The sequence below is a fragment of the Phalacrocorax carbo genome, chromosome 3 (genome assembly GCF_963921805.1).
Source record: "Phalacrocorax carbo chromosome 3, bPhaCar2.1, whole genome shotgun sequence".
In the NCBI taxonomy this organism is placed as follows: Eukaryota; Metazoa; Chordata; class Aves; order Suliformes; family Phalacrocoracidae; genus Phalacrocorax; species Phalacrocorax carbo.
Genome location: NC_087515.1, coordinates 105,281,745 through 105,307,636, shown reverse-complemented (window position 1 = coordinate 105,307,636; position 25,892 = coordinate 105,281,745). Strand labels below are relative to the sequence as shown.

Genomic DNA, 25,892 nt, shown 5'->3' with positions numbered 1-25,892 from the left:
GGTACCTTTTCTAGCCTGGCTTAAGAAAAAAAAAAAAAAAAAAAACCAACACAAAAACACAGACACACCCCAAACAAAACCAACAAACCATACTCTCACTGTTTTGATATATCAAAGGCTGCTAAACAAGACAGATGTTTAGACAACTCTTGATGCTCTACTTTTACAGTGCTTGCTAAAATATGAAGGAAAAAGTAACTTAGATATTACAGTGATAAGAATTACACAAAAGTATAGGTAGACAAATAATCTGTCCCACACAAGATTTTGCTCTGAAGACTGAAACTGTATTTGGCTTCAGTAGCTGGCAGTTAGGCTGAGACTCTGAAGAGTAAGGTTTCTGCCTCTTGTGACTAAACATATATAGCAAATTGAGAGGTGGCCAAAATAAGAAAATCCACAGGATAACTGCTATTACAGCAGTTAATAGAGCAAAGGAATACAAGGGAGGTTTGGCAGAACTTTACAGGGCATGGGGTACAACACCGATGAAGTTAATGGAACTAAGGAAATTAATAAAATGTAGATACAGTTTGCTATAGATATATTGGCTAGGTTGTCTCCACCTCCTAGCCCAGTACTTTGTTGCATATAGACCATGCTTCAACCACTCTGCAGCAGTTGCAGGATCAGAAAATGAAGATGCCTCCACTTAGTATTTGCCAAAACTATTTTATGAGTAAGTATTTAATGAGTAAAGGCTTCATTAGTTTTTATGACATTTTTTTTCTATGAGTAAAATAACTAGTTTTTCACCAGCTGCTGGAGCACTTGAGTCCATAGCTGAAATGTATACGTGTGTATATATATATATCAGGCACTCAATTCATATTTTTGACAGCGTAGTAGAATTCTATACACATACATACACATTCTGAAAACATCCACAGCAGAACTCTCCAAATGACACTCTTAAAATCAGTGCTGATTCTGTCCATTTAATTTCCTATATGATTCTGACTGCAGTGTATATATTTGAGCAGGAAGTGTCTTTGCATTGCATGACACCGTTACTTTCAAACAGACATTCACAGAAAAGCAAGCAGTTGCAAAGGCATTCTCCTGTAGTCATCTTATTAGATTGCTATACTAGAAAACATGAAACAGTAAGGTTAAGCAGATTTAAATTGGGATTTGAACTATATATTTCAAATATGCATATTTCACTATATTTTTATAATAGCAATGGCATGAAATAAACATGCTTACTTCAGCTAGACAGCTGAGTCATTTGTTGAATTCACTCTTGAAGACCCAAAAAGTTTATAGAAGTTAAAGTTTTATGAATGCATTTACCTTGTCTTTGGAGCATAAATTTTCCAAAGTCTTTTCCATGTATATCACCTTGATAGGTGAAAACACCTCTTTCAAGTCCTGACGATACCTACAATACATTGAAACAGAAAAAAGATTTCTTAAACAAATATATAATGTAATTTTATTACAGTGAACTATTTACCACACCGAAAAAAGGACATTATTTCTAAAGGTAAAATTTTCACTCTCATCTAAGAAAACAAGGCAAAATATGCTGATTAACTCCATCTTCCCCTTAGTAAACTAAAAATTCTAATGGGATTGCGACAAATAGAGGTTTGCATACATGTTTTTGAATACATATTTTTGTATATATATTCTTGAAAAGAAAAATAATGTTATAATGTTATCTCTACATCTGCATCTCTACTTCTACAGTGCTGTATTCCATATTTGTAATATAAAAAGTTGGATAGAGTTATATAGGAAATCACAAATTACTTTAAACTTTGCTCTCAGCAAGCTTTATCCATAGCAGTCTGGTTACTTACATAACCGTCTAGTGCCCAGTTGTCATTTTCAAACTTGCTTACAAAAATATCACTAGTTCCTTTAATCTGAAAAACTTTCAGGAGCAAATGGGCTTCTTCTTTTTTGTAAATACCTATTAAAATAAAGGAGGTAACACATGCCTTTTAAACAATTTTTCAACCAGTTTGTTCAAATATCTTTTCACAGCTAAATATACTGCTTTAGAACGAAAATATTTTGTAGAAAACATTCTGTAATAATAGAATTTTATAACCTGGAAAAAACAAGATTTAAAGTGCTGTAATAACAGGATCTTATTTTATTGTTCTTTTGCCCACATCATATTTGATAATATGATGCAAAGATGGTTTTGTACCTTTTAATTTTATACATAAATGGGCAAGAATATTTGTTTTTTTCAAACAGTATTTCAATAATTCTGAATACAGATGGAATTCCTTGCCTGGAGTTTTCTTGAACTGGAAACTATTAGATTTTACTCACATCAAAACAGTATATTCCTATAGTAAATATGGATAGTGCAGTGCAAGAAAATTTACCATTTGGAAGCCAGCTACTGAAATTCTATCTGAACTCTTGACCTTAAAAGTTACGGATAGCTGATAATGCTTTTTTCAAATATAACTGTGATCAGAGACTAAATCAGAACTTCACAGTCAGATTTGCAGAAAGGAATGCACAATGTGATTAAAAGGTGTGAAAAATTTAGTATGTTATTTAATTATCTGTGCCTATTTTATATTATGCCATTATCAAGACCATATTGTTTTAAAGCAGATAGTAATTGCTATTGAATAATGGAGTTTTTCAGAGGTACAGTTCTTAAAATGCCTTACAAACACTTCGTCTGCCACTTCAATATTACCTGTGAGTTCAACACATCAATACTATCCAACAGCCCAAGATGAAAAAACCCTACCTCAATATTTATTTGAAATGTAAGGAGGAAAATAGATGAGTGACCACATATAAATTGACTGAAATATGTGCAGAACATTATGACCGTTCCTTTTGCAAAATAAGCAGAGAAAGATTTTTAGTGAAAATATAAAGATTTTGTGTCATTTGTGTTTGGCAGAAAATACAACAAAACTGAACAGATGAAAACAAATAAAATAACAGCTTTTTTTAACATCAGATTCTGAACCTACCTGATAGTTTGAGTTGTACATTTGATGCCTCAGTGAATGTGGCATTCACTTTGCTGCTTGTAGTATTGAACCAATCAACAGTGAGAGTGGCAGGCTGTCTTTTTCCTAAATATTCATAAAACCCTTTCCACAGTGAATTTATAAAAAAGACATCTGAGGGAACTAAATAAAAGTGGGCAAAAAAGAAACAAACAAAGAAAGGAGTAAAGTACAACAAAGTAGCAATCTTTCTAGCTATATTTATGCTTTTCATTTTTTCTGTTACAGCATCAACCTACTGTTCTAAGGAGGTATTACAGTAAAAATTTTACAACAGTAAAGACAATATATCTAATGACCTTTTCACGCAGTTGCTTATACTATATTACCACTGTCCATTGCAATATATGTTCTTAAATAACCTCACACTTCATAGCTTTTTTGCTTCAGTGAATGTCCCCAAGACTATGAAAAATAATGCACTCTTCCCTAAAGCCCAGTAGCTTTAAGGTATGATGAAAAAAAATGAGAATAATATTCTGAAGTAAGGGATTCCTGGAAGGACACATTGTCATAGACCATTCCTTTTGTTTCATGAATCTATTAAAGCAGCACTCTGTGTGATTTTCAACTGAATATCAACTGAATATTCAACTGATTTCACTGAATTCCAGACACAGTTTAGCACAAGTTTTTTATCAGTCATTTTTAAGACTCCACATCTTTTCTCCACACAATATTACTGCACCTATGAACAGAGAATTTGCCAGAGCAGGGAACATTTTCCAGTTTAAAATAAAGGTCTGTTTCTCAGAAACTGCATTTTGAATAATCTGAAGTAAAAAACCTATAAAATGAAGCATGAATTATAGGAAAAAATGGCATATATTTGGCTTATTTATTTGATGTTATTGGTATTTTTCCTCTATACAGAAAAAATAAATTATTTACAGGTCATTAAATATTGTATTTTAAGTATTTGGCTAAATTGCTGACAGAGTAGAAAAAGTCTCTCTTATTCAACAGTATGTGCAATATTAACATTAATTACAAAGGAAACACAGAAGATAAAAACTTCGGAGAAGTTTTTATGTCAGATAATTTTACAAAGTGTACATGTCTTGAACATGCATTTCTCCACTCATGTTGCTATATTTCTCCCATATACTTTGCTGTTTTATATAGTTCTCCCATATATCTTGTTATAAAATCTGGGGAAGACTTCCTTCAAACATGACAGTTAAGCTAAAAAGACAGTTAAGTTGGCCAAAAGAGACCAACCCTCCCCCTGGCCAGGTAGCACCTGGTGTTTCCGGGCAGCTTCTGACAAGTGAAAAATTACATTTTCCTACTTAGTTCTAAGCTTTTTCCAGCATTACAATTTGAGAAGTAAAGCTTTAAGAATAAAAATAAAACTTCATAAAAAGTACTGTTTAACCAGTTACTTGATATCTTGACAAAATGACAGCCCTAGCAACTACTAAAATTCACCCTTACTATCCATGACCACTGCAAATGATACTTGTTAAAAAGCTAAAGGCTGATAGTAGAACTGTTTCACACGCTTCTAACTTAACTCTTAAAAGAAATTATTGTATTTTTTTTGCATTTTATCAAACTCTGAGCATGTGTAAAGACAGCTGTCTATACTGAAGGAAATTTATCAGTGTAGGTGTCGTGTGTATCCATTTTGAATAGATTTGATGGCTATTTCCTCCTCCACCTAATCACTGAATGGAAAAATGAATCAAAAAGAAACATGGGTCAATAATACCATATATTTCCAACAATATATACTGACAGGCAGTATATCTGAAAATCTGATCACTGCTTAGCTGTTGACTCTATCTCTTGAATATTACACTTCCTAGTATGCATTTCATAAAGAGGAAGGATGATAACTTCTTCATTGTCTTTTGCTTTCAAAATGTGCAAAAGCCACAAGCAAACATTCAAGCTCAATGTGGCATGACTTCAAAACATCATTAGCATGTGTCTTGTACCACGCTGGATTCCAAGTAAGTGGAGACCCACTATACGGCTTTCAGTACGACAGCCTCAAAGAATCTCAAGTGCTCCCTTTCCAAAGCAAAACTCAGTGCAGGACTGGGGCTTTACGCAAAATAACCTCAACTCAATACTAAAACTTTGAAGCATTAAATTTCAATTGGCATCTCACAGTCCTTAGAATTCACTTATTTTCTGCAAATATATGAATTCTATAAAGGGTCTTTCAGGCTCTTTTTTCTACATATTTCCATTGCTTTGCTATAATAGTGACATACAGTAAACTTGAAAACTGCATTTTAAAAATAAGCCAAAATTATTTTTATTTGGTTTTGCTTTTAATTAAAATTGTGTGTCTGAAGTTTTTCTCATGAAGGTGAACATCTAGTATTACTGCTTTGAACCTGACAGGTACTATGGAATAGTTTTATAAAGGAGCAGACATCATACTTCTTTTGTCACATTCAACATCTTCAGTATCTAGATTCTCTAACTATTCTAACTGTCAGTGAGCTTTAATCTTCATGAAATAGCACCATTGTCTCAGTATTTATAGAATTTGCACTTGCTGCAGATGGACAGAATCAGTAGGGGAAGAAAACAGCAAAATATATTTCTGCTTCCCCAGTCACGTTTCAGTAAAAGATTAAAATGCAAGTGCTGCAGTCCCATGGATGCTGCTGGGGAATCAGACTATCTGTGACCCAAATCTGCCAAGCCCTTGCAATGTCCCTCTCTGCCTTTCCCACCCACTGTGGGCAAATGCAGAATAAGAAAAATGAACTGGGTATTATTATACTAATACTGCACCAACTGCGGATTCTCCTCAGAACGTGATGAATGGTGAAATCCATGACTACTCATTAAAACAGATTCTGAAGTATTTTTGCAAAGACTATAAAAAACAGTAAGGACCATGGAAACCAGAGTATTGTAGTTCTGAAACTTCACATGGGTATTGTGAGAATTCTTTAGTTGCAACTTATACTTAATTACAATTTACAGTACCATAAAAATGATAGTTACTATTGCTTATGAAAACATTAACTCTGGCAAAAAAGGAGCAATTTAATAAACAATAATACACATAATTTGTATTCAGATATCCAAAGGTGGGAAATCAGAACATTAATCTATTCTGTAACATAACCTCTTATTTAGCAATATTAGCTTAATCCCATTTAAAATATAGATAGCAGCAAATGGAATTCTACCAAAAGCCAAGATAACAAGGTAAAGAAAATGCTCCAAAATAGTGTTCTATACTAAAAAGAATTCACAAATTTGAAATACTTCATAATAGTGAAGATTGGGTTTTTAAAAACAGCTTAAAACTTTTCCTGGTTAATTACGGTCATTTTTTAGAGTATCAGTTCTTTGCTTACCATTATTGGCATTTTCAATCATAATATTTTTTTTTAAATGCCTTTCAAATATTATTTACTTATCAAAACTAATTATAAGGGACATGATGTGGTGTGAATTGATACTAATGCTCTGCAGAGTGAATACATTTGGAAACTTGGTCTACATTTTAATTTGGCATTGAATCTTCAAAACCTGTGTGGTAGCAGATTAATGTATACCTCAGGTGTTGGTGAGGTGAATCCTACAATAAATGAAGACTGTATATTAATTATAATGAATGCACATTATATCCTACTTTATTGTGAGTCTGCAGAAGTAATGCATTTGAGAAGAACTCATTTATGTTTCACCTGACACTCTCACTAATAAACTCACCAGGAAGGTTAATTATTAGCAGAAATACTTTTTTATCCCATCTACTCTACAGAGTGCTTCTGTGAACTGCTGTGAGTGTGAACCATTAATCTTGTTTCCCTTGCAGCTTGCTGAAATTCAGAATATAGAGTTGCAAGCTCATTTATTTGGTGAAAACTCCGCTCATTGTTAAAGAAGTCAGTTAAAAAAATCAGGCCCTTCATTTTCTGAAAATGATTGAACCTAAAAAGATCTACATCAAGGATTTCTCAGATATATTTGTCTATTTTGTCACTGACAGGAGGAAAAAGTTAACTGCACACGTGTCTTGAGGAGGCATATAAAAGCAGCAGCAATGTTTGCCTACTGCTGGTGGACCTATCCTAGAGTACCTTGAGAATTTCCATGAAATGAAGTCCATCAAAATTTCCAGAACTGGTTCTTGAGGGATTTTTGCAGTTTCTTACAACACTTGCAATGTAAAGGGCAGAAATTTAACTGAACCCAGTCCCTGCAATTATAGTCCAAGCTCGTTATAAGGCTCTCCATTATAGCAATCTCTCTGATATAAAACTACTTCAAATCAGGGTTTTGTGTATATATGCTTTCTCTTTTTGGCTTCACAGGATTTTTTGTGCAATTCACAAAATTAGTACTGTAGAATTAAAAAAAAAAAAATGTTGTTTGGGTAAGAGTTTAATAGAATAGGTTTTACATAGCACTTGTTATTATGAAAGACCTCAACATTTATATTCCTTTGAAATGAGTAATAAATACTTAAGTCAAATATTGGAAATAGTTTTATTATCCATAACAATCTAGAGTGTAAATCAATTTAATTTATTTAGATCTAAAACTCTTCTTGTATACAAACCTGGAGTTTTAGTTATTGTTTCATTAACTTCTCTCACTCCTTTACCTACAAGTAAAAAGACAAATTATCATTTTCATGCACATAGTTTTTTAATAGAATGTTAAAACAATGCCTGATGGATGCAATCATCTCTTATCCAATAGAGCCATATTTAAAACAGAAATAACTGGTCTTGAATACTTTACCTGTTCAAACCTACTTTACATGTGTGAACCTATACACTTACACAAAAACTACCAAAAAATAATTTAGGTAAACAACATTTTTACTGTGGAAAGTTGTCTGGCTAGCCAAGTATTTCATACATCTAAGCCTAAAATTTTTATATCAGTCCCAATGCTATAAAAGAGAGCCTTATAGAGGGGACAAATACTACATCTAATTATGAGTAATAGTATATTAAATATAGTAAAAATCATGTTAATAGAGACTGTTACATTTATGACACAAATCAGCAAAAGCTAGGTAGCTGGATTAAGGTGACAGGATCAGATATCATGGGAAAGAATCACAACTGGTGTCATTTGCTCTACTTCTGGTACACTCAGCAGAGTTATGTCCATTGACCCCAAATTAAGTTCTTGCCTCATAGGAATACTTGGGTTCGCATGTATTTTTTTTTTCTTTAGGATCAGAAATTCACTGATTAGACTGATCAAGTGCTAAAAAGTGTGGGGCATTCAAGGAGAATTATACTCCTTATATACAATTATACTGACTGAAAGCCAATTTAAAAAAAATGATTTCTTGCTTACAAAAACTCTTTTGGTATTTTATCTTTATTTAAAAAAAGAAAAAGAAAATTAACAAAAATCATGTAACATAATTTATCTCAATTTATTACTTACATAGCACCCACAAAAAATCACCCTCTAGGGAACTAGAGTCAGAAGATAAATTATGTGTAGTTCATATCTCTTGACAATGTTGAAACAATGAAGACTACCCATACATTAATGAAAAATCAAATATTTTTCAAACATCAAACCTGTTTAGAATCTTTGTCATATTAGAACTAAAAATCATGTTGCAAACATCTTTCCCATGGCATCTCACTATTTTTTCTTTATTTATATTCTAAATATAGTTTTGTTTTATTTGTCTCAGGAGCTTATAGCCATGTTTATTCGCATGTGAAGAGCAAATTTAGACCTCGTAATTATGTACTTAGAGCTACTCTAGCAAAAATGTATTAAATTTGCATGGATGTAAAAAAAAGTGGAATCTGGTGCAAAGATGTATTTATTTTTTTTATTGTTCATTATTATTTTAGAAGATTTTCTTAGAGAAAAAACATACCTGAATGAATCTAAAAGCCAAGCTATGAAATAACTTTTTTTTGTTCCTAACAGAAAATCATACAGTAAACACTGAATTCATTGAAATACTCTTTAAAACCATGCAAAAAAGATAAATACAGATAAAAGTAATACTGTATATTGTTTAGGTTTTGTTTGCTGTTGTTAAGCATAAACTTACATATATGTGTGCCTATGGCTTTGCACACAGATATCCCCATGTTTTCCTCCATGAGTTCTAGATGCTATGCTCAGTTTGATTTTTTTACTGTTTATTTCATAAAGAAAAAGCTGTTAGGTCATATGCATTTTTAAATAATAAGTGGAAAAATTTAATCCTACTATATCAAATAAAGATGTCAGGGAATATTAAATCCAACCAAGTAGGGCCCAACATATCACTTGAGTAATAACTTACTTTTACAAATAGGTGATTTTCCTGTCCATTTCATATCTGGTTTACATGTCCGATGCTCTGATCCACCAGCAAGAAAAAATCCTGGCTGACAGGTATACACCAAAGTATACCCTAAAGTAGGAAGATCTATTGCTTTCACATCTACATGTGCCGGTGTCTCTGGCTGCCTGCAAGCATGAGCTGCAAAGGGGTTTTTAGAGTTAGAAAAAGTGGTGGTAAACAGTTTCCATAGGATTAGAGTATGTAATTTGAAGTAAATGCATGCCTACTTATTCCCTTTCATTATGTAAACTTCGTACACCTTTTAGAAAAGTCAAGTAGCTATTACTTGTAAAAGTTACACTCTAAGTGTACAGTTATTATTGTGGCAAGATGTAAATGATACGATCATATATTTTTAAACAGTACACCAAAATTAAATCATAATAACAACCAGAAAAGAGTTAAATGAAGGGAAGCACATGCCATTGTACGTGGTGCAATGATTGGTCCTGTGAATTACTGCACTGTCACAGCTTCAAGCATCACTTCCACTCAATGTTTTAAAGGGCCTTGAAAATTACAGAGCAGTTATTATGCTAAATAAATTCATTATGAATTCCAATTGAAATAAAGGTTCCAGAGGAAGACTTTGTGGTATTACATTGATTATAACAGATATGGTTGCTCAGTATGCTTCTCTGTGCTCCATGCTGTTCATTTATAACAAACCAAAGATAATTTGAAAGAGGATAAGAATCTAAGGTCGTTCTAATTACTTACTTTTACCTTAGACCAGTGCATTTTAATACAATAATTATTTGATGTCCTCCAACCCATACAGAGCTATAAATACACTAATCATTTGCATACCCACGCATAGCTCAGAAAAGATTAATTTTGCTGAGTTCTGATTTACAATTCACAAAATATTAGGCAACAGAATAGCCCCACGCATGCTTCAGGCCACTTTCTGTTGTCTATTAATCTATATTAATGCCTTAAAAAACACTGGATTAATTTAAAGCAGCTAATGCAGTGGGTTAATGCAGACAGACTCTTTTTTTGAGTAAAACTTATAGAATTTATTATAAACTTCATGAAAAAAAAATTCTGAAAAATCTTACTTCACATTAATATATCCCAAATACATCTTTGGTCTTAGAATAAGAAATAATAAACATTTAAAAATACTGTTGCAAATAAAGTATGAATTTCCACAAGCATCACTTTATAACTCATTTTAAAATGGCTCAGTATTCTAACACATAGATAAGAAACCAGACTTACGAATGCATTCAGACTGTATGCCACTCCAAGTTAAGTTAGCAAGACAAGAACGGGTGGTAGATCCCTGAATATGATAACCTTTTCTGCATCTGAAAAATACTGTGCTGCCAACCTAAGAATCAAAACAGAATGTTAGATAAAAGAGGTATCCATCATGTGTAGTCAGATATCAAGACAGTGATAAGGTACTACAGAGATTTTTTCAAAAATAAAAATTTCCTCTATTTACAATTTCTAGAGTTAAACTTTTTTCCCGTGAGATGAAAAGTTTGAGCAACTGATCATTTGTAAACTTATGTGAAAGCAATAAGTTGAAAAATATTGACAAGTCTGTGCACGTGGAGAAGAACGACACTTGTACATTTCAGCTTATTAGTTTGTCAGTGTTACAGAAGCAAAATAAATGACTGAGATGTCTCTCTTTCCTGTATATCACTGCATATATTTCAATAGAACTTGACCATAAAGTCTTTTTCAAAGGTTTCTCAATATGTGACTTGACTAAAATGTTTTTTCAGAGGAAAAAGGAAAAAGAAAAAAACTCTGAAGAACTGTTCTATCTACAAATAAATTCACTAGAGAAAACTCCAGGCCACAATTCCTTACATGGCATTTTTTTACTCTAAACTACCTAAGTTTTACCTGACATGTTCAACTAGCAGAGTGATGTTACGGAAAGCCTTCCTATGGTCAACTGTGATATGACCTTTCTCAGAAGAAAAAGTAAAGTAACTGAGAAAACTCTCTTCAGACTTCTGCTGAGAATAGAAAAGCATGAAAACTAGACACAAAATTGCAGGTGATGAAGACTTTTCATAACGTACAACTGTAAGATTGTGTGGAATGTTCTAGTAAAAAGGACTTATTAAAGGTATTGACAAAAGTAACTGTAATACAACTGCCGGCCAAGATATTTAAAGATGCAGATTGAACAGTAAAGCATTGCTTTTATTTTGGATGGAACATCTTGGCAATAAATATGATCAGATGAAATTTAAAAAAAAAAAAACAACACAAAAAATATTATTATTTGAAATTGTATGAATTATTAATAAAGTAACATATCACATAGACAAATGCAAGTAATTTGCAAATGAGTAAAGATCAATGCATATTAATATAATAGCTTGCAGGAATATAAATGCAGACAGCTCTACACTGCAAATTTCATAGAAAGACTTCAGTGGACATTAAAAATAGACAGTTATCTTCAAAAGTGCCTACCTGTTAACAATACCTACTCAGTTACCTAAGAATAGATTATCATGATAGTTGTTGAGCAAATGCAGCATCAGTTCTTCCTGAAGTGGCTTGTGAAATTCACTGGTATCTTTAAAGGTCAAATTACTGATATGGCTTTGTAGACTTATCTTTTAATAACTATTTTTAAGCATATTAATCTCTCTATCTTGCCAAGGATGCACAGCATGTCTGTAGTAGAGACCAGAACAGAGTGTAGCTGGTCTTGACTCTAAGTCATCTTGCTTCTTGTGAAATTGCGAATTCTAGTATCAGTAAGTAAAGATGAGCTGCAAAAACTTCCTCAATGATCCAAAAGACGACGCAAAAAAAAAAAAGTCTAGGTTCAAGGTAGTTACAGAGTTATATTTCCTTTCCATTTTACAGGTAAAGGTAAGAATAAAAGCAGTGCACTCTTTGTATAATACTTGGGTGACAAAGATTGGAGGCATTTGTAACAGTCACAGTGCAGTGGAGCACAAAAGGCACAAAAAGAATAGGGCAAGACAAGGTGCTGGTATATAGGGGAAAACACTTCAAAGGACTGCTGCCTGTCATCACAAGGAGCAGGAAGCATTTTCTGAAATGAGGAAACACTGTTAAAAGCTGGTTTGTAGAAGATAAATCATACAAACAGGAATCCCTACTAATCACATATGCCAAAAAAAAAATCTACTTCACTAGTATTTTGAGAGAAATCTATATCTTCTTGTAACAGATAGTGACCTGAGGGTGAAAGCACATTGTATTTGGTTTGCGTGGCAAGATTTTGGTTCGGGGCGGGTGGGAAGCTACAGGGTTGGCTTCTGTGAGAAGCTGCTAGAAGCATCACATGTGTTTGACAGAGCTAATGACAGCCGGCTCCAAGACAGGCCTGCCCCTGGCCAAGGCTGAGCCCATCAGTGAGGGTGGTAGCATCTCTGGGATAACATATTTAAGAAGGGGAAAAGTTGCTGTACAACAGCAACTGCAGCAGTCAGAAGAGAGGAGTGAGGCTGCATGAGAGGAACAGCCCTGCTGACACCAAGGTCAGTGAAGAAGGAGGGGGAGGAGGTGCTCCAAGCACCAGAGCACAGATTCCCTGCAGCCCATGGAGGTCCATGGTGGAGCAAATATCCACCTGCAGCCCATGGAGGACCCCACACTGGAGCAGGTGGATGTGCCCAAAGGAGGCTGTGACCCTGTGGGAAATGTAGGCTGAAGCAGGATCTGGCAGGACCTGTGGACCTGTGGACAGAGAAGCCCACACTGGAGCAGATTTACTGGCAGGACTTGTGACCCCATGGGGGACCCATGTTAGAGCAGTCTTCTTGAAGGTCTGCACCCCATGGAAGGGACCCACGCTGGCGCAGTTTATGAAGAAATGCAGCCTGTGGGAACGGCTCATGTTGGAGAAGTTCATGGAGCCTTGTCTCCTGTGAGAGGTACCCCACGCTGGAGCAGAGGAAGAGTGTGAGGAATCCTCCCACTGATCAGCAGAAGCAATGTGAGGTGTACTGACTGCAAACCCCATTCCCCGCCTTCCTGTGCCACTTGGGGGGAGGAGGTAGAGAAAATCAGGAGTGAATTGAGCTGAGGAAAAAGGGAGGGATGGGAGAGTGTTTTAAGATTTAGGTTTTATTTTATTGTTACCCTACTCTGATTTGATTGGTAATAAATTAAATTAATTTTTCCCATGTTTGGTCTGTTTGGCCTGTGATGGTAACTGTTGAGTGATCTCCCCATCCTTATCTTGTCCTACGAGCCTCTTGTTATATTTTCTCTCCCCTGTCCAGCTTCTGAAGGGGAGTGATAGAGTGGTTTTGGTGGGTACCTGTTGTACAGCCAAGGTCAATCTACCACACATATACTTGAGAAAGACTAAATACAGAACAGATGAAGACTTAGTATTGTCTCAAGAGGTAAATGAGAAGCGAAAATTAGCCTTGATGTTCAATAAACATTAGAAGAGTGAATTGGCCCGTACAATTCTGGTATTAAAGATAACTTGTGAGACAGATAAAAGGGGGAGATAAAACAAAAAACAAACCCCAGATCAAATTAGGTGCAAAGATTACAGTTGCTTTTTAGTGATGATGGGGACAGGTACAGGGTCAAGATGAGCAACAGACAGAAAAGCAACTGCACCTAATACTAGAACAACAACATTAGGGGTGAGGCCACAAGATGTGTCTAGGGGAGAAGTTCCTTGGCATCTGCAAGCCAGGCAAGAGCAGAAGGTGAAGGAAAGAGCTGACAGCCACAGCAGTGACAGACAGCACAGTTGCAAGAGAGGCAAGATACCAATAACCAGATGAACTTAGAGAAAGGATTTTTTTAAAAAAACCAGTTCTACTAACTATATCATAATACTGTGTGGCACACTACCCTAGGTTCAGAAATAAGCAGGAAAAAGAAATGGAACATATTTTAGATTCCAATCACAAGTATTTATACCTGAAGAATCTATTCACATAAGGTTAATCGATCTGTATAATGACTGTGGATTGGTCATTGTTGCATCTACTTTTATTTCCTCAGTCACTTATCTGACTGTCACTTGGTAAGCTAATAACCTGTGAGGAATTTGGAAATTATAGAAAGGACATTCATCACAGAGAACCTGGATTCAACACACAGAATAATTTTATCTTCACTGACTGAATAAAATGTAACATGAATTGCTAATTTAGTTAAGTCACTTGTTGACTTTTTTGTCAAGGACTACACAGCCTTTGGATTAGACAGATCTTTGGTTGTTAAGTATTTACTGACTATTCATCAATGTATGAAAGAATTATGATCATAAAGCAAATTAATTATATCATGTCATATCATATTAAGTAATCAATCTGTAAATGGTCCATCCTACAAAGTCTCCTGAAGGATTGAACACATGATATATTGCAAGGTTAGAAGGTCTTTTTTTTTTTAAGATGCATGTTAAAAAAAAAGCTTGGAATGAAGCATGAGTTTTTATTAAAAAGGAGCAGGAATTTCCTAAGGTTTACATCAGACATTTAAACCTACAGATAATTTAATATATTTGTAATTATTAAATGTATCTTCAATTTAGAAAGCTAATAAATAAAAGAAAGAATTACCTCATAACCTCTGGAACTGTTCTGTATTCCAAAATGTGGAGTACCAGGATCTGTACATGTATTGTGAGCTGGATCTAACGTAAAATGAGAAACACAACATATATCATCATAGTATGGAAACAATACTCTAAAACTGTTTGCAAATATTAAGTAATTTCATTGATGTCTAGTGGCAACAAGAATCAAATTTTTAATGGAATGTATTTCTGTACATTACATTTGTATTTCCAATTAAATTTCCATGATAGATCACAGTGCTTAGTTTCAGTATATTGCCATTATTTAAGGGCATTTTTGCAGGTACCTTTGGTAGTGTAGACTTTAGAGTTAGGATTGCATTAATTTTTCTGAGTTTATCCTTCTAAACCTTTTTTAAAACATAGTATATCCCACTATTCACCAATGCAGATGGAACATATAGGGAAATATTTTTCTTCTCTTCTTTCCCTATCAACAGCTTAATGGTTAAGTTAGATTTCTAAAAAAAACAACCCAAAACTGAAAAAAAACCCGAACCCCAGAACAACCTGCTTTCTTATAGAAAGTAAAGTACTTAAATTTTTGATAGAAATTTTTCTATGTCACCAAGAAAAAATAAGTTTCAAATGGACTACTAAATTAGTTGTTGCTGGAGAATGAAAAGACAGTACCCCCACAAAAGAGGGTATGCCAGCAGGGTATAACTAGTTATATGGTGATCAGTTTCATGAGTTTAATTTAAAGCAGCCTGAAACTATTTTTGATTCAGCAATGTCCACTTCATATTCTGAGGATGTATTTGCTTTGGGGTTGCCCAGTCACATCCACCAAGTAGACAGCACCGGACTTGATCCAGTGGATCTTTCTGTACTATGCGATTCCCTCTTGGCAACCAAGTCTGCTTTTGTGCTGACACTGCATTAGAAAGAACGTAACTTGGGACTGTATTTCATGGGTAACCATTTTTAGTTTTCTGTAGAGAGAAAATTGAACTTATCACATACAATAATGTGGTATGTCATTTTGCTCTTGGTCAACTTCCATTGTCAATGTTGACCATCAGTAGAGAATAACAATTCAACAGGACTGATATTTACCAAAGGCTTCAAAAGTTGGGTGGTTGTTGACCTAACGTGCAAGAATAAAAACCAAACACACTCCTGACCAAGAACTTTGAGAAATTATCATCAGCTGAAATGCCATTGCATAGACACATGAAGTTGAATTGAATTTTTAAGATATGTCTCATCTGAGGAAACAGTGGGGAAAAAAGGAAGACTTCACAAATTATTTTAAGGAAATTATCAATATCCAGAAATAGAAAAGCTAGCCATCATTTGCCATCGTATAGTATTTCTAGGTGTAGTTCTAGGTATTGTTCACTAACCTTAATTTTAAAATTGCTTAACAATGGTATCTCTAAATATTTTAGATGATGTAATATTTTCCTTCTATGATAATATAAAAACTACGATGTAAAGGAAAAGCTTTCCTTTGATGCAGTATTTTCCATATACTTCGATATTATGCTATACAAAATATGAATAGAAATGTCATTTTCAAATCTGATTCTTCACAATAGACCTGAGATTTAGCTTTTGTAAACATTCTTGCCTCCGTTACAAAAAATAAATTTAAGATGGATTGCCCAGTTCATAAAAACCATGGACAGAAGGAGATTTGAATTCATATTAAAAAATCGTACTGACTGTTAAGGTCATAATTTACAGACACAGTCTGCTTTCAATAATTTTGCTTACCACCTTTTCCCAGAGTGCCCATCCCAGCTCTTCCACATAGCCAATATCTCAGCCACAGCAAAATATATAAATGGGCTAGAGTCTGTGTCTGAATGTGTTTGTTTAGAAATATCAAAAAATATTTTTCTATTATAACACCAAAATAATTTTCTCTAGCAAGTCACCCCAAGTTGGGCCAAATGCTGATACCAGTGGGAGTTACAGCCATCCAGCATTTCTCTCAGTGAGTTTAAATATGTAACATGCTAAAAGCCTATCAGTTGCACATCAGTCAATGAGAAACTGGTAACACTTGGCAGTTTATCAGAATTTCAGAAGGTAAGACCCAGCACCCTTCATCCTTTTGAGGTGTACAAGCCACTTTCACAAAGTCCAGAAAGCTTTTTGATTTAGAAGTGATTCTGACAAATGCCTTTAAGTCTCCAGTGACAGAATCTGGTCTTTAATCTGCCAGTCTTCTGCATATCTAAAAGATTCTAAAAATAGATGGAACAAATTTATATGCTTGCACTTATTGACATTCTGCATTTCCAGCAGACAAGCAATCATGTAAATTTACAGATTACTTCATATGCAATTGTGTTTATCCTAAAATTTTTATACTCAAAATATAACCTTATTTATCTAGTTCTTTTTATATTACAGAGACGTTTTCTATATTTGGAAAGCTAATTGCTAGATTTATGATACAGTTTTTCAAGAATATTCTCAATAGAAACAGCATAAGTAGTGGTAGTTATTACCAATGCACGTTGGCTGAATTCCACTCCAAGTACCATCTGCTTGACAGAATCGTCTTGAAGAGCCTATCAGAATAAAAGGAGGTCTGCACTGAAAGCTAACTTCAGATCTGTAGGTGAAGATTTTTCCATTGAGACGTCCTTCTGCTGGAGTACCAGGATCACCACAAAACACAGCTAATATATAAAAAAGGAAAGAAAAAAAACTTATTAAAAACTGCATGTGCTTCAACTGAAGTATTCTACATTGTTTTATGTGCAAGTCAGGCATACTGAATATGAGTGCAAATGCTATGTTCATCTAGACGTGTAGGACTGTAGCTCTGATAAATTCTTGACAGCAATTTAAAATTAATTGTCACTTTTATAGTTATTATAAGCATAAAAGTTAACCTGGAAAAATAGACCTTTTAATTGAGACATTTAAATGTTGATTAGGTTTGGATGACAAAGTAATCTCAAAGTAGGCAACGCTATATTGTAATGTTTCAAAATGTATCCAGTTTTCACATCAGTCACCCTCAGATGAGCAGGCTGGAAATTTTTGCCCTAATTAAGTAAAAGGAAAAGTGTTTGTCAGAGTCCTGACAAGATTTCAAGCACTGAACGAGATGAGCTGACAGATTTAGAATAAGCTGAAAAACAAATACAAACAAGATATTAGGGTATGTACTCGCCTTCAGGAAAGAAAAAAAGAATTTAGAAAGGAGAACAAGGCTATGAGCTTAAGGGTTAGGATCCTTATTTTCACCTGTTAATGAAAATGGAAACAAGGAAGAAAAAGGAAAAGTGTAAAGAAAATTTTAATCATGTTCACTAAAAGTCAAATTCAGAACATTTAAAAAGATTATCAGTAAGGCAAATGGTGATGGCTCCAATTAGGTAATAAGAGATGGAGTCACTGGGGAAAGGAACAAATCCAAGACCTTAAATGGGTACAACCACTCAATTTCATAATGAGGTATGCTTTTTGGGAGAAGGAGGGAGAATCCTGCAGTGTTCCATATATTACGTGATCTAGCTGAGTCCTTTTGTGAGAAACTAATTGTAGCCCAAGACAGTAGATTGTAGCCCAACACAACTCATTGTAGCTTTTGTGAAGCCCAACACAGCTATACCCTGAAAACTTACGCAAACATTGTGGGATGTCTCCCCGCCAAATTCCTCGACCCTCACAGGAGAGAATAGCTGTGTTAGACAGCTGATAGCCTTCTGCACAGCTGTAACTCACACTGGCACCCCAGCGGTAATCAGATCCTTCCACTTTCCCATAGAGTACTGGTGGAGGGGGACCACAGGTAATAGCTGTGTCACAAAAAGAAAATTATAATTTCAAGACTTTATAGAGTTTAGGAGAATGCAACAAAATAACTTCACACTTCTGAAACTAAAAAAAATATTAATGCTGTTCAGTTCTAACAAAGCACTCCTGTGTTGACAAAGCAGCCTGTAGTAGACAGAAAACCAATTTAAATACAAAAATACTACCTCAAGGTTTAGGAAGTCCCTAAGCTCTGTGTTGCTGGAAGCCAGAAGAGTATATAGCTTACCTAGTTCTGAATCTCTTCCCTACATATTCATTACTAATCATTGCTGGCAACAGGCTACTGAACTAGGTGAACATTTTTAATAAATGTGAATTATTTCAAGAAATATGTTTCTATGATTCTGTGATTCTAAATATTTGCATTTTATTTTAAACTAATTTTGCAGCAGTATTTAAAGCCTTTAATATGACTTTGTTCATTCACCTGCTCATTTTCTAAGGCTTTCAGCATGCTATGGACATTTACTTTACGGGTAATTAGTGGCCAAGACTCTTTAAAAATATTATGATGTTTTCCAGCTTATGAAAGAGTGCCCAAATTGATGAAATCTGGAATGACCAAGTTTACATTTACACATCAGTTCTTTCAGCAAAGACCACAACTGTAAAATCACTCAGTCAGTGATTTTTACAACAGAAAATATGGTCAGTAAAATACATATGCCAAAATTTAATTAGTCGGCTAGGCATAGACACCACTTTAAAGCAATGCTAGATGAGTTGACAGTCTAGGCCTTTCATAAGCAGAAGATGCCCTAGGCTGTTAAATTTACTCCCTGAGCTGCTGTAGTAGTGCTAACAATTTTCACTAGGCTACCTTATTTGCCTTTCAGTCTCATTCCGACAATGACCTTTATGTTAGCACTTGTAATTAGCTATTTGTGAAGCATCTTTTTGGCTGTTTATGATGACTACACTAAACCAGCAAGGGAATCTTTTATAGAAAGTTTGGTATGGAGGATCCCTTTACAGAATTTTGGCCTTCTAATCCAAGATAAATGGGTCCAAAATCAAAACTGGGTACTTCATTTCTAGCATTTGAAACTGAGCACTCCAATAATCTTCATTGCAGAATGATTTGGTTCTACTGTAGTCATTAATGTTGCTATTCTGACTGATATCATACCACAGCATATGTGCAAAATAAATACAAATTTTACACAAATATTTATCTAAATGTTTTAGTTGCATTTGCATGTTAATTGTCCCAGAGAATGTTTTGACATTTTTTTATATATAAAGACACTGATTAGTGAATTTCATTTATAATACCAAAACAGTATTTGTAAACTATATAAATTCAAAAGCACACCTTTGCAAATTGGTTTACTCTGGTTCCAAGTGCTGTCTTTCATACAACACATGGTAGACGAACCGGCAGGCTCCATCAAGTATCCTGGATTGCACTGATAGCTGACTGTCTTATTAAAGGTAAAATCACTTCCAAACTGAATTCCATTTGCTAATGGTCCTGGATCTCCACAGCTGATCACTAGTGAGGAAAAGAAAAAAAAAGGGTGGGTTTTTTTCAATAAACATGTAATGAAACATAGAATTATGTATAGTTAATGTCCTTTTTTTTTAACTGTACAAGACAAGAAAAATTTCTATCAATATATTTCACACAAAATCAAAAATGTTATCATCAGTTTCTAGCTAAAAAGTCATATTTTTGAAGGCATTGCAATAGTTTGGGCCAAATACTGTGTTCATTAAATACTCTAGCTTAAGCTGGTACACTCTACTGCTACTGCAGACTGAAAGGTTAGTGATACTTTTGACAGGGCTTTTCTTTCCTTCATATTGGGAACTTTGTCACATTATGCCTAATGCTGATGGTACAATGAAATTCCAGCAAAGTTATGAAATTCCTCTTCCTTCCTTCCTTCCTTCCTTCCTTCCTTCCTTCCTTCCTTCCTTCCTTCCTTCCTTCCTTCCTTCCTTCCTTCCTTCCTTCCTTCCTTCCTTCCTCCCTCCCTCCCTCCCTCCCTTCCTTCCTTCCTTCCTTCCTTCCTTCCTTCCTTCCTTCCTTCCTTCCTTCCTTCCTTCCTTCCTTCCTTCCTTCCTTCCTTCCTTCCTTCCTTCCTTCCTTCCTTCCTTCCTTCCTTCCTTCCTTCCTTCCTTCCTTCCTTCCTTCCTTCCTTCCTTCCTTCCTTCCTTCCTTCCTTCCTTCCTTCCTTCCTTCCTTCTTTCTTTTCTTTCTTTTTTTTAACACTGTACTGATGTACTGTGGATCTGGGTGGGTCTGGCCCTGTCAGTGAGGCCACTGGCCCTTCTGGCCTTGCAGCACCCCTCTGCTCCCCGCTCTCTTTCCCTGATGAGATAGCCCAATCTTGCTGCTCCCTGACTCTTGGTCCTTAGCAGAATGGTTATGAGTCGGATCCAATTCCTCTGGCTCACAATAAAATCTGGCACAGTAATGTATCCAATTAGGTAAAAGCAGATTTTCAACTACCAGAACTTCTTCCTCTGTAAATAAGTCACAAAAAAAACCCAACCCAAAAGGTCAACCCCCAAAAATACAGATAAAGGAAACTCTAGAGGAACAGATATTCTTAGGAATAATGTAATATTTTCAGTGTTGACACTCATGAGGTAAACAAATACAGAAAAGTTACCTATGTCTCCATTTTAAAAGATAGTTCTGGAAACATCTAGTGTGTATTAAAAAGGCCTTTAAATATATAAAATACCAATGTATTAAAAGACAGATGAATGGGGAAAAATGTGTTATTTTATCTAACAAAATAATTGTTTTCACTAGGAAGGCTGGAGGACTTACTACTATAAAGTTTTAGAGGAAGAAAGTTTATTTCTTACCTGTGCAGTCTGGAGCAGTGCCAGTCCATGTCCCATTAGCAGTACAATGTCTAGTAGTTAGCCCTGAAGTTTTGTAACCTTCCCAGCAGGCATAAATGACTGAGCTGGAGAATAATATTCCATCAGTGTATATTATCATACCATTGGCTGGGGTGCCAGGGTTCCCACAAGACACAGCTGTGGAGAAAAGGATAAAAAAACATCAATATTTCCATGATAGGTGACTAACTGGGATAAAAAAAATAGTAGGTCCATAGCCCAGCTTTTAAAAAAGCTATAGCAAGTTTTACTAACAAAATATTTAATAGGTATATTCTTGAGTTAATATCTTATTTCTCTTCATTAATATGATCACTTTACTTGCATTTGCTTTGTTTTGTTTGTTCAATATCTGATTGAGATAGTTTGCACTGCTTGTAAATATTCCACCCCACCCAATACAGTCACTGGAGAGAATAAAGCTCATTCAGAACTTTCTGACAGAAGTGTGCCCCTGTTTTGTCTTTGGGCAACTTTTTCTATTCTCTTCCTGTCTTCTGATATCTCCTCTTTCAATTGCAAAAGTGCATAAATAGTAAATTATGGTCTTCCTGTCCATTTCTTTTTTGAATCAAGAAAAGAACAGACATTCTGTATTGACCTCCATATCTTCTTGCAAATAAGGCAATCATTATGTTTCATCTTAATACATCCATGATTCAACAGTGGTTTCCTTTGATCATATGTTGGGGTTTTTTTTGGAAAGGTTTACTGGTTTGGAGGTTTTTTATGCTTTGTTTTGTTTTGTTTTTCCAATGGACCAGCCAATTATGAGTAGGATTTGTTTGTTTGTTTTGACTTTTTCTAACCACCTTCCCATGAAGCATCTTTATTTGACCGTCCTGGCAGATAGGACTCTGGCAAAAGTGCGATAAAATTCCACTGTTGGACAGAGACTATGCTTCTTCATTGGAATAAAATGAAACTAGCATGGGGTTAAGAGATTAACAGTGTTAATCTAGAGTTAGGAAGAAATGTGCATCTAAATCAAACTCTTTCCATAATCTTCCATGGAGCATAAAGTGGTTTGTAAGACTGGGAGGACGTAACTGCTCTTGCAGTGCTTTCAAAAGCTGGCAACTCTACTCTTCCAACAGCACAAAAAAGTGGTTGCATGAGAAGTAAATTTATTTACTCTAATACAATGATATGATAAAGTATAAGTATGATAAAATGTAATGGCTTGGAATATTGTGATGGATTAGCCTTGCCTAAGCGCCAAACGCCCACCCAGCTGCTCACTCACTGCCCCCTCCTCAGCAGGAAGGATGACAAAGCTCATAGGTTAAGATAAAGACAGGGGAATTGCTTACCAATTACCTCTGGGGGCAAAAACGACTCAACCTGGGGACAGTTTTTTAATTCATAGCCAATTAAAGTAAATTTGGATAGGGACAGAAAGACAAACATTAAAACAGCACTTTTCCTACCCTCTTTCCCAGGATTAAGTTAATTCCTTCACTTCAGGCCCCCCTACCTACCCCATAATTGGTGCAGAGGACAGAATGAAGGGTTACGGTCACTATACAGCAGTTTGTCTCTGCCTCTCATTCCTCCTTAGACAACTGGAGGAATCCCCGTCATAAACATACCCTGAGCGGCATAAAAACAGGCACGGTCAACAGGTCAAGGGAGGGGATTCTCCCCCTCTACTCCACTCTCGTGAGACCCATCTGGAGTACTGCATCCAGCTGTGGGGTCCCCAGCACAAGAAAGGAATGGACCTGTTAGGGTAGGTCCAGGGCAGGGCCACAAGAATGATCAGAGGGTTGGAACACCTCTCCTACGGAAAGAAGCTGAGAGAATTGGGGTTGTTCAGCCTGGAGGAGAAAAGGCTCTGGGGACACCTTACTGTGGCCTTTCAATATATAAAGGGGGCTTATAAGAAAGATAGAGGAAGACTCTTTACAAAGGCCTGTAGTGACAGAACAAGGGACAATGGTTGAAACGGAAAGAAGGTAGGTTTAGATTGGGCATAAGGACGAAATTTTTTATTATGAGAGTGGTGAGACACTGGAACAGGTTGTGGATGCCTCATCACTGGAAGTGTTCAGTGTCAGTTTGGATGGAGTTTTGAGCAACCTGGTCTAGTGGAAGATGTCCTTGCCATGAAGAAAGCCTGAGAGAGTTGGGGTTGTCCAGCCAGGAGAAGCCTATAGTGAGACCTTATTGTGGCCTTTCAATAGTTAAAGGGGACTTATAAGATGGAATGACACTTCTTACCAAGCCTACTGAGAGAAGAAGGGGTAATGGTTTCAAATTGAAAGGAGGTAGATTTAGATTGGACATAAGGAAGAAATTATTTACCATGTGGGTGGTGAACCACTGGAACAGGCTGCCCAGTGAAGTTGTGGATGACCCATCCCTGGAAGTGTTCAAAGTCAGGCTGGGTGGGATTTTGAGCAACATAATCTACTGGAAGATGTCCCTGTCCATGGCAGGGAGGTTGGACTAGATTATCTTTAAAGGTCCCTTCTGACACAAACCATTCTATGATTCCATGATAAAACTAATAAAACAAATTAAAGCCCATGTGCAGATACTGGTCAAGGCACAAGACTGAGCTGCATTAGGAAAGCCTGGACGTATTCACTAAGGCTAAATGTATTTATGGACTTTATGCAAAGACAAGAAGTCTGCATATGCTTAACATTTGACTAAATTATAATTTGACAGTAGTTGACTGTAAAATAATCCTTACACTACTTATAATATTTATTGTATTTCCTCATATTTGCTTAACTCAATTTATTACATTCTGAGAGCAATGACCAAATCTTCGTATTTGTGTGAATCACAGAAACAAAGAATCACAGAACAGTTTAGACTGAAAAGGACCTTTGCAGGTAATGTGATCAAGGAGGGTCCCAAAAAACCCATTGCCCAGAACCATATCCAGATGGCTTTTGACTGTCTCCAAAGATGCAAACTCCACTACGTCTCTGGGCAACCTATGCCAGCACTCAGTCAGCCTCACAGGAAAAGTGTTTCCTGATGTTCAGACAGAACTCCTGTGCTTCTGTTTGTACCCATTGCCTCTTGTCCTGTCACTTGGCACCACTGAAAAGGGCCTGACTCCATCTTCTGTGCACCCTGACTTCAGATTTTTATATAGGTTAATAAGATCTCCTCTGAGCCTTCTCTTCCCTAATCTGGACAGTCCTGGCTCTTTCAGCCTTTCCTCAGAGGAGAGATGCTTTAGTCTGTTCATCATCTTCATGGCCCTTTGCTGGACTCAATTTAGTAAACTCATGTCTCTAGTACTGAGGAGCCCAGAACTGGACCCAGCACTCCAGACGCTGCCTTGCCAGTGCTGAGTAGAGGGGAAGGATCACTTCCCCCCTAAAACAGCCTGGGATACCATTAACCTTCTTTACAGCAAGGGCACATTGCTGATTTTGTTCAACTTGTCTACCACAACCCCTAGATGGATGGTCTCCAGCATAATAGTTAGAATCTAATGGTTAGAATCTAATAGTTACAGATTATAGAATTCATTATAATAAACACAGTTTTCCAACTAAAAATTACTCTGAGTATTACTGCTGTTTGGAATAATACCTAAATGCCTTTGTTTTAATGAAGTGTTATTCACTTTTTATGTATAAAAATTTCAAATACTGAAGACAGAAACATTGTAGGTTGGAACTTCAACTTGTCGGGGTGAAGAGGTATTATCTTGCTAATCTAATCTTTATTTATACTGAACAAGAAAATATTAAGGAGAATAGAAAAATAAAATGAATGAATGAAAAAACAGAGGCATTTCAAACACTGTTAATTGCCACTGAGTGCTGCTGTCCTACTATGCTTAATATCTTCATGCCAGGGAAGAAGAAAGGACATTGCAAAACTTCAATTTTCTGCTGGAAATACTGCCACTTTCTTACAGTTATGATGATATCTACACCGACAGAAGGTTAGTCTGAGCTGAAGAATACTGCAAAAGAACAACTGTTAGATGATACTGTGATGAAATCTGCAGATGAAAAACCACAATGAATTAAAAATATTTTGTTCTATCTTCCATCTAGTCTTACATTATTTCTTTACAATTCTGACTGCATAAAGAGTGTAAAAATTTTTTATTATATTTTTTATCTTATTTATATTATCTTATTTATCTTATTCTTAAATGTTACTTCCAGAAATATTCTCTGTTGCTGAAAAAGCTAGCATAAAAATAGTATATCTCATAAAAAATTAGTCTAACTTGTGTGGAGAAATATACATTAACTTATACTTAGTTAAGAATAAAATATTTATCATCTGTTCAGTCCCTGATGTGTAGACATTGCATAGAATGAGAAGACTAAATATTGTCTTGTTAGAAGATGAATGATGATTTATCACTCCATTTTCATATCTTCAATCAGAA

At 35.4% G+C, this 25,892-nt stretch overlaps 1 protein-coding gene across 1 annotated transcript in view; it reads right to left on the bottom strand.

The window, feature by feature from the left end:
* The window catches only part of CSMD1 (CUB and Sushi multiple domains 1), a 1,235,979-nt gene that overhangs the window by 9,908 nt on the left and 1,200,179 nt on the right, over nt 1–25,892 (bottom strand). The window contains exons 58-68 of the mRNA XM_064447944.1: nt 21,476–21,652; nt 19,968–20,147; nt 18,460–18,633; nt 17,332–17,505; nt 14,850–14,923; nt 10,528–10,639; nt 9,259–9,438; nt 7,543–7,587; nt 2,961–3,122; nt 1,809–1,921; nt 1,297–1,384 (exon numbers count right to left, since the gene is read on the bottom strand). Coding sequence (XP_064304014.1) covers nt 1,297–1,384; nt 1,809–1,921; nt 2,961–3,122; nt 7,543–7,587; nt 9,259–9,438; nt 10,528–10,639; nt 14,850–14,923; nt 17,332–17,505; nt 18,460–18,633; nt 19,968–20,147; nt 21,476–21,652 — 1,479 coding nt within the window. The remainder of the gene's footprint in view (nt 1–1,296; nt 1,385–1,808; nt 1,922–2,960; nt 3,123–7,542; nt 7,588–9,258; nt 9,439–10,527; nt 10,640–14,849; nt 14,924–17,331; nt 17,506–18,459; nt 18,634–19,967; nt 20,148–21,475; nt 21,653–25,892) is intronic.